The 8,711-nt window shown below is 41.4% G+C and overlaps 1 protein-coding gene across 2 annotated transcripts; it reads left to right on the top strand.

Annotated features, from left to right (window-relative positions):
* MSANTD4 (Myb/SANT DNA binding domain containing 4 with coiled-coils) lies at nucleotides 1-8,346 on the top strand. 2 transcript variants are annotated; one of them, XM_068181397.1, is made up of 3 exons: nucleotides 1-146; nucleotides 4,027-4,655; nucleotides 6,345-8,346. In XM_068181397.1, exons 2-3 carry the CDS (start codon nucleotides 4,194-4,196, stop codon nucleotides 6,918-6,920), a joined length of 1,038 nt encoding a protein of 345 aa, XP_068037498.1. In that variant the 5' UTR covers nucleotides 1-146; nucleotides 4,027-4,193; the 3' UTR covers nucleotides 6,921-8,346. The 2 variants fall into 2 exon arrangements, with proteins under 2 accessions (XP_068037498.1, XP_068037499.1); XM_068181398.1 differs by lacking the exon at nucleotides 1-146 and adding an exon at nucleotides 1,146-1,320 and having other exon boundaries at nucleotides 4,031-4,655.
* The last annotated feature ends 365 nt before the right edge of the window (nucleotides 8,347-8,711 follow it).

An 8,711-nucleotide genomic window follows, 5' to 3' on the forward strand; every position in this document is an offset into this window, starting at 1 on the left:
CCTGGCGCGGCAGGGCGGGGCGGGGGAAGCGGCGGACACGGAGCGCCAATAGGCGTGCGGAGAAGAGTGACAGGCAGGCAGCTCGCCCAATGGGAGGCCGGGGGCCGTTAAAGGGCCGGCGGCCCGGAGGGGAGCGCCGGGCGCAGGTGAGTCGCGCGCGCGGCCCCCGGGGACCGGGCGGGGCGGGCAGCGGGACCGGTCCGGGGATGGGGCGACCGCTCCCCCCGCAGCGTGGGGGCAGCCCCCGCCGCCCCCGCGGGGGTTCAGCGGTGGGACTCCGCCGTGGGACTCCGCCGCCCTCGGCCCCTGGGGGTGATGAGGCGATTGCCCACCGTCTTATCTCCCCACGGGGAGGTCCTGTTCCTATTTCTCCTTCTCCCGGGAGAGACGCAGGGCTCCGCCGGCCGGAGCGGCCCTGGCTTGCGGCAGGGCCCACGGGCCCATTTGCTCCCTGGGCCTCGGGCTGTGCTGGCCGGGCAGCCGGCCGTGCCCCCGCCTCCCTTTGTTGCCGCCTTGCTTTCCCTGCAGCGCTCCGGGTGGGAGCGCGCTGAGCCCGGACCCGCGGCTGTGCCCGCCCTCACGCCTCCAAGCGCGCTTCCCGCGCAGGGCCGAGGCCTTCTGTTCCCCTTCGTGGCCCTGGCTTGCCCAGGGGAACGGGAGCTTCGGCCTGATAAATCTGTGCCTTCAATTGCCTGAATCCCCAGCTGCTCCCGTCTTCCGCGCTTTCTCCCTGCTTCGTTGAATTATCTTTTTAGGTGCTGTTGGTTCCCTCCTGTTCCTGCTTTTTCGTTTGTGTAAATCGCGGGCTTCTTGCAGGTCCGTGCTGGGTGATGTGTTGTGCAGCGCCCAGATCCTCCTGTACTAAAAATCTTTGTACAAAAGCATAAGTTGCTCCAAGCCAATGTAGCCATCTGTTAGGAATCACAAAAAAGTTTTCTAGAAAGCCTTAGGCAGAAGATACTCAAGACCCTAATTTTGTTTAAGGAAACTTAAGAGTTAGCAGGTGCTTGTAATTTGAATGTTGGGGTTTTTTTCTATTCAAACATAAGCCCTAAAAGTTTTTTGTTTTTTTTTCAAATAAAATCAAGGCATCATCTTTTGTAGAAAGTAATGATTTTCATAAAATTCTAGTTTGATGCTAGAAACAGTCTTCCACTCCTGGTGGATGCATGGATCTTTTTGTTTGCTTCATTGTTTGTTTGGGGCATTTGATAATTTTTTTTGTTGGTCCAACATGTGGTCTGACAATGAAGTGTGAACAACAGAGACAGAAAAGATAGAGGCAGAATGAGGATGCTTCTGTCTTTAACTATGCCAAAGGTATTCAGTGTATGCATATTCTGTCTATTTATGGAGTTTCCAGCTTAGTTTTACAGTACTTGTTTCTTTTCAACCCCAACAATTTGTTTGGTGCAGTGATGAGAGCCTTCTTGGTCACAGGTTGCTTTTGGCCTGACCGGCCCAAAGTCAAAGCTCCATGTTGCCATCTTTTCTGGAAGACCTTGAAGTCTTTATGATGTCATCAGAATTGTTTTTTTTTAGTGAGCATTTCACATTTCTACCCAAACTGTCAAAGTATGCATTTTGCTTTGCAATTCTCCCCGACTTCTTGTGCACTTCCTCACTGGTGGAAACTGAGAAGTCCTTGGTTTAAAGTAAGCACTGCCTAACCACAACCAACACATTGGTGTGTTGCCAACGTTATTGGCACACTAATACAAAACACAGCGTTGTCCCAGCTACTATGGTGGGCATTAACGCTGTCCCAGCTGCTGAGGTTTGGAATATTAGGTTTTTTTCCTGTAGCTATCCAGAAGTTGTACACATCCTAGCTTATTTACATTCCTATCTCTTAGGTACTTTGAGTATATAACAGCTCATTTTTCCTTATTAAAGAGTAATATCCTGGAGACCATCTGGCAATGGCTAAGAACTGAATATCCAAAATTTTAACTTTGGTTAGATAATAATTCTTCTTAGTTAATATATCAGATAGGTATGTAGAGCCATATTTGGGAGTAAATATACTGTTCAGACAATTCACTAACTCAATTTGTATTAATTAGAAAGGAATTGTCCTTAACAAAGCAATGTGCTTTCGAAAAGGAAAGAGTTAAAGAGGCAGGGTGTCCTTACCAATTAGAAGTTGGTAGTCATGAGTTTTAAAATATTTAGGTTTTGCTGATGTTTCGCTGGGAAATTCAGGGGCTTGTATCAGATGTGTTCTAGCAAAAGTTTTAAAAAGTCTAAAAGAAAACTTTACCTAGCAAAGGAATTGGATGCCAATAGCTTCGAAGTTAGTATTGTAGTTCTTAAAGGTTATGCCTTTGGCTTATGGCATAAAATCCAAAACTGAGATGAGACACTTAACAAGCATGGCTGGGGAGGTCAGTCAGGTGGTGTAGAGCACTGGTGCAAGGAGCAGTGGGCTGGCCTACAGGGTGGCCTGACATTTGCATGTTTTAACTCTCAGCCCTCTCCAGAGCTAGGGAGAAACCTTACCTGTCAGCATTTCCCATGTTGATGTAGAATTGTATTTGGAAGAGGATGAAAATTTGATTTGAAAACCCAGTTTATTTTTTGTTTGTTTTTCTGTGTTTGTTGGCTATGAAAGAACGTTGCTTGACATGGAAATCTGCAAGTGAGCCACTTATTTACAGTCAGTAGTATATCAGAGATGAAGAACAATGGCTAAACTACCAGACATTATTCCCCAAGTGGGGAGTTGTAGTGCAGTGTGCTGTTGTGTATGCTTTAACCAAGTTTAGGGAGAATAATAGGAGGAGAAATACTTAGCAATTTAAGAATCCTGTATAGCTGGGAGGGAGTTATTTAAGAATTAAGTCCAGTAGTTAGTAAGAGTTGAATCTATACTGGAAGCCATTTCCCTTCAGGTGCACAAATGTCTTTACTGCATGAGCAGTGAACAAACAGCAGCTTGAAGCTGCCTGTAGTGTATAGTGAATCCCTGGCCCACTTGACTTATAGCCTTTTAAACCTACCTGCAGTGGTATGTAACACGGTACAAAAGACTGTTCAAAATAATCCTAAATTGAACCTATTGCCAAGCAGTCTGTGACCAAGAACCATTTTTGATTCTTAGTCTTTCTTCTAAGATTTGGTGGGTTGTTCAGTTTTTTTTTTTTTTTTCTTTTTTTTGGTAATATGATCTGTTATTAATGCAGTAATAATATTCATTACTGTGATAATAGTCCCCTCACTCTCCACTCCTCTGCGGAGTTACACACAGTCTGTCAGGTGAATTATGGGGATTCGTGTTCTCTTCAGCATCAGGCATGGGACCAGCTGGTGCTGAGGGTAGAGCACTGGATGAACTGTAAAGCTGCCATGGTAAGAACATGAGATGTTCAGCAGCCTGAGGACACGGGAGGGTTTTACCATGGGCATATAAAATGACTTAAATCTGTTTCCTGTTAAAACGTGTCTAATGAATGAGGTTTGTTTTAGTAGTTATTTTATGACATTCAACAGGATTGCTTCTTTTATTTAGGATTATGTTAAGTTAGAAGAGCCTCATTTCATATTAGTTTGCTTTTTTTTTAATGAAAATGGTTCTTACTTAATACGTGTCTCAGAAATTTCAGTACCCCAAACATAACATGTTTTTGAAGTAATGATATAATAATTTCAGCTTTTTTTGTAAATAGTTGAGCATTCAAACTGAAACATGTGTGTCAAATTTCAGTCGTAAGGAAATCCCGATTGAAAAACTCTTAAGAGCTAAAGTAAAATATCTGTACTTTCGTAATGGAAATACTAAATCAGCCTAAACAGTTCGTAACATGGATATATTAATATATGCATGGTTTTATAATTTATTGGAGATTAGAGGAAGTATCTATGACTGCTTTGTATTAAAAGTTTAACAAAATTGTTTTCCTTTATCAAATAAACAGTTAGTTCAAACTATGCATTCCTTAAATGATGACTTAGAAGTCAAGTTATTAAATGAAAATACCTGGTGTACACCTTGGAGATTTACCTTGTTTGCTCTTTTTCTCTTAGGAAGCCTGACAAATAGAAAAATACAACAAAGTGAAGAGAAAATTCACTTCATGAGAACTGAGCTCTGCTTTCATTTGCTTTTAAATTTATTTATGTTAGTAGCTGATTAGTGTCAGATCGTCTCTGTAGTCTGCTGTGGTGAAATTACTAGGTTAAGCCTGGGAAAAATGAAACAGTTAAAAAGAAAAAGAAAAAGCAATTTTAGTGTTCAGGAAACTCAGACTCTCCTTAAAGAAATCAGAAAAAGGAGAGAAGTACTATTTTCGAAGCAGCTTAATACAACAATTAATGAGATGAAGCGGAAAGCTTGGGAGGAAATAGCAGAGTGTGTCAATGCTGTAGGTGAAGGAGAGCAGAGAACAGGGACAGAAGTGAAAAGGCGATACCTTGACTGGAGAGCACTCATGAAGAGAAAACGTCTGAATGCAAACATCAAAGTAGTAGGTGCTGGGTTTCACCTTCCTTCATCCAATTTAGATGACTCTCTCAATGAAGACATGGATGAGAAAATGGGATTTGCAATTGAATCTAGTTTTGAGTGGCAAAATATCACTGACTTCAGAGAAGCCGGTGGATCTTTAACAGAAATCAAAGTAGAAGAGGAAGAGGAAGATCCACAGAATTTTGAAGTGAGTGACTGATATACATGAGCTATATGCAATATGACCTTTGCTTCATTTCAGCATAAGGCTTTTTACTGTGTCTCTTCATAGCATCTGTTGCTGTTTTTTTCTCAACGTGTGAATTAAACTGTAGAAATAAATCGATTTCAGAGACATGGTATTCAAATTTAGCAACCTGGAATTGTCTGTAAGGTCTTGGATGTTGATTACTGGTTTGATATCCCTAAACTTTGAGTATGTCTTTGCACATATATTTTCCATTTTTGTGTGCCACAGGTAAGAATTAGTTGAGTCAATTCAAGGAAAATACACTATTGTAGGAAACTGGTCATTTCAGTATTCAGAGTGCCTCGATGGATGAATGGAGAAGTGCACATCTTTAACAAATGAAAGTAAATGTTACCTGCAGGTACAGAAAGAAACAGAATACAGAAGGAAATATAATACTGCTTGCATTTCTTGAAATGAACCTACAGGAGATAAAAACACTACTTGAATTAGTCAGTCAGCCTTTCCTCTTTGTCAGAATTTTAGTGTGAATTTGACAAGCAGTAGTGGATTATATAGACAAGATGATACTCCCTAGTAGTACTGTGAAAGTCTTGGGATAGGCAACCAGCTGGAGTGCAGTCAAATGTTGGGATAGTTTTGTTGTTCCTCTTTAAACAAAAGGGGTTTATAGTTCTTTTTCCCAAAAGGAGCACTCAAACAATTTTATTTGGGGTATTTTATTGCTTTGGGTTTTTTGGGGGGAGATTTTTTTTTTTGAGTAGGAGTAGTAGGGAGGCGACTCCTGTCTTAACTCTGATATGTATGCTGGGAGAAAACCAGTGTAAGCTGTTAGATAGCAGTGAGAACTACTGTCAGGCAGTGATGAAGAACAGTGTGTGTCTTCCCTAATGCTAGAGGACTGGCAGTGGCTCTCTTAGTCCTAAGGTTTTTCTGAACACTTACCTTCAGTTTGCCTTTCTCTTGCAGCATACATATTGAGAGACAATTTATCTCTTTTGTACTATGAGTTTGTAATACTACACAAAATGTTACAGTCTGGTGAGAGCAGTGGTCCTAACCACCTCATCATGCGTCACAAAGAGCTTTACAGCAAATGTGATAATACAAAATGGTTAAACAAATCCTGCTTGTTGACCCCCTTAATAGAGTTTGAAGAGTTAGGAGCATGTGAAAAATGTCAGTGTTAAATGTTTTTTTAGGAATGGAATAGCCCAAGTTATTGAAGGTTAGGCTAGCTTACATAACACATAGCCTATGGATCCATCTGCTCTGATAAATAATTAGTCACAACAAATGCCTGGTGGCTTACATAAATGTCACTCAGCTCTATGAAAGGTAAGAGCAACATATGGTCTTCTAGATCCAGTTTTCTGTCAGTTGTTCTGATTGATCTGTCATAACTACTCTGCTGTATTTTCTGGATGTTTTTCCAGACAAGATTTTTTATTTTTTATTACCAGATATTAACTTGCAGATAAAACCTGTTTCTCTTCCTCTGCAATGATTAAAAAAATCTTCTGATGTAGCATGGTTATTTCAAAACATACAAGTTAAACACTTTTGAATAGCTCTAAAGATGATGAAAAAATGCAGTATGTTCTTTTCAGTAAAGTTGTATGTAACAAATTTATTCTGGCATAAAGACTGGAATGTAATTCTTGTCTGTCGCATTCCTCTCTGCAGTTTCCTATTGAGGAAGAAGAAGAAATATTGTCATCAGTTCTGCCGGATTCAAAAAAGGAAAATGACCTACCAGACTTCCCCCACATTGAAGAGTTTGGAAATCTGAGCTCTGCTCAAGCTAGGCTAGCCTATGAAGATTCTCACTTGCTTATAAATCTGGAGAAGCAAAAGGTGGAGCTGGAGAAACAGCGACTGGACATCGAAGCCGAAAGGTTGCAAGTGGAGAAGGAGCGCCTGCAGATTGAGAAGGAGCGGTTGCGGCACGTTGACTTGGAGCGTGAGCGGCTTCAGATTGAGAAGGAGCGACTTCAGATAGAGTGGGAGAAACTCAGGCTAGAGACTCTGCATGCTGAAAAACCTGCCCTGGAAAATGACCTCACCCAAACTGAAAAACCCATCATGCAGCCTCTGGATCTAGAAACTGAAAAGTTAAAGCTTGAAAAAGAACGTTTGCAGTTAGAGAAAGAGAGGCTGCAGTTCCTAAAGTTTGAGTCAGAAAAGCTGCAGATTGAGAAGGAGCGCTTGCAAGTAGAGAAGGAGCGCCTTCGAATTCAGAGAGAGGGTCACTTGCAGTGAACGTCTCAGCTAAGGCGTCAACGTTAGCGTTTTGATGTTTCTAAATTAGAAGTAGTTCTTTCCTTGATACTGAAACTGTCCTAGAGGCTTAACATTCTTCTGTTCAGAGTTGAATGTTGATGTTAAACTGAAAAAAAAAAAATGGTGCTCAAGATGTCAGTGTGCCTACACTATAAATGATCTTATGTGGGAAATTGCTTTTCAGTGTATCAGAACTTAAGTGTTATGTTCTCTTGTCTTCAGTATTGTGCTGTATTAGTTCAGTGTCCTCCTCTCATAGAGGCCTTGAGAAGAATCCAGGCTGAACCTTGTACTTTTAGTCAGTGTACTAGCAGGAAGGAAGGATCAGATTAAATCAGCATTTGCTGTGAGGACATGGTGCTGACGGTAGCTATATGGTAAAGAAGTATAATTTTGGCAGAACACAGGAATACAGAGTCATTATGAGAGTGATTAATTAAATTTTATCCCCCTCCTGCTTTGTTTTCTCCACCCCCACAATTGGGAAAAACAGTTCAAGAGTTATCTAGAAGTTAAAGTGCAAGTTAAATTCATTGCAGTTGAGTTTACTGTTGTTCCATGGCTTGAACTGAATGGGAGTGCAGAAAATAGGTTTGAGTTTTTATGGTGGGGTTTTTTTTGGATGAAGTATTCATATTAGGCGAAGTTACACATCAGCCATACATACTCTAAGCTGGTCTGTTGGTTTCACCAGGCCATTAATAATGCTTTATGGAGTAGAGCACCTGTGTTAGCATAGCACAGGGATTTACTGATTGATCAGGCATGCTGTCTAAAGAGTCTGTGATGACCCCCTTAAGGAAATTACTAGACCTTGTTTGTTCTTGGAAGGCAGCAGCTGGTGATAAGAATCTCAGAAATGGAGACTGAGTACAGCCTAAGAACCTCTGAGCTTGAACACTTCTACACTCATTGCTGGTTCTGCCTGGCCAGTGCCAAAGTCATGTCTGCAAGGCAGCCAGAAGAGGCTTCTTTGGCTCTCTATGTAATATATTTTAGTTTACACAAACAGAAGTGGTCAGTGCTGAAGGCTGTTAGTATTTTTCATAGGCAATGTAGTCATATAACAAAAAAAAAACCAAAAAAAAACCCAAAAAACAACCCCTAAAACAACCAGCCAAGGAAGGAAGCTTTCTATTATTTCATGTATGTTTAAATCCCAACTGAGCCAGACTTCACCTTTCTCATCTTTCTGCAAGTAACTGTCTTGTTAACTCCATTGGAAATGTAGAACTGTGGGAATACTAAGTCTAAACATATGTTGAGTGACTTAGGTGAATTCGTGTGCAAGTAAATAATATTTATACCACTACAGGTTTACTTTTATTCTGCAAAGATTATTTTTTTATTACTGAAACAAGTGTGCTTCTACAGTGGAAATAAATTTGACTACTACACTCCAAAATGGCTCTTGAGGCTTTTTCGCAGAGAAACTGGGCTACATCTGAAGAGAAACCTGCATACTGAACACTGCAGCACCCCAAAGTTGGTGGTGCCTGTATTCCCTTTGTAGTCAGTCAGTCAGCAGGATGAGGCATCTCAGAGCTGGGCTTAAATCACCTGGGACTTACTTGAGTAAGGAAAAAAGAAGGAAACATCAACCAGTTAGATAAAATGCCCTGGGGAAAGTTTCCCTGAATTTTTTCTTCTTAAATGTGGTGGGCTGAGCTCCGTGGGATTCCAGGTGCACACCAGTATTGCTCCATCACTCTTCAGCTGGACAGGGGAGAGACAAAACAAAAGGTTAATGGGTGGAGAAAAGAGCTGGGA

Source organism: Anomalospiza imberbis, chromosome 2 (genome assembly GCF_031753505.1).
Source record: "Anomalospiza imberbis isolate Cuckoo-Finch-1a 21T00152 chromosome 2, ASM3175350v1, whole genome shotgun sequence".
Classification (NCBI taxonomy): domain Eukaryota; kingdom Metazoa; phylum Chordata; class Aves; order Passeriformes; family Viduidae; genus Anomalospiza; species Anomalospiza imberbis.

What these genes read in the sequence shown, in the direction of transcription:
- MSANTD4 (XM_068181397.1), top strand. Translation starts at nt 4,194, where the DNA reads ATGAAACAGTTAAAAAGAAAAAGAAAAAGCAATTTTAGTGTTCAGGAA. An exon ending in AAGATCCACAGAATTTTGAA is followed by an intron (nt 4,656 to 6,344) that starts GTGAGTGACTGA and finishes TCCTCTCTGCAG; the next exon opens with TTTCCTATTGAGGAAGAAGA.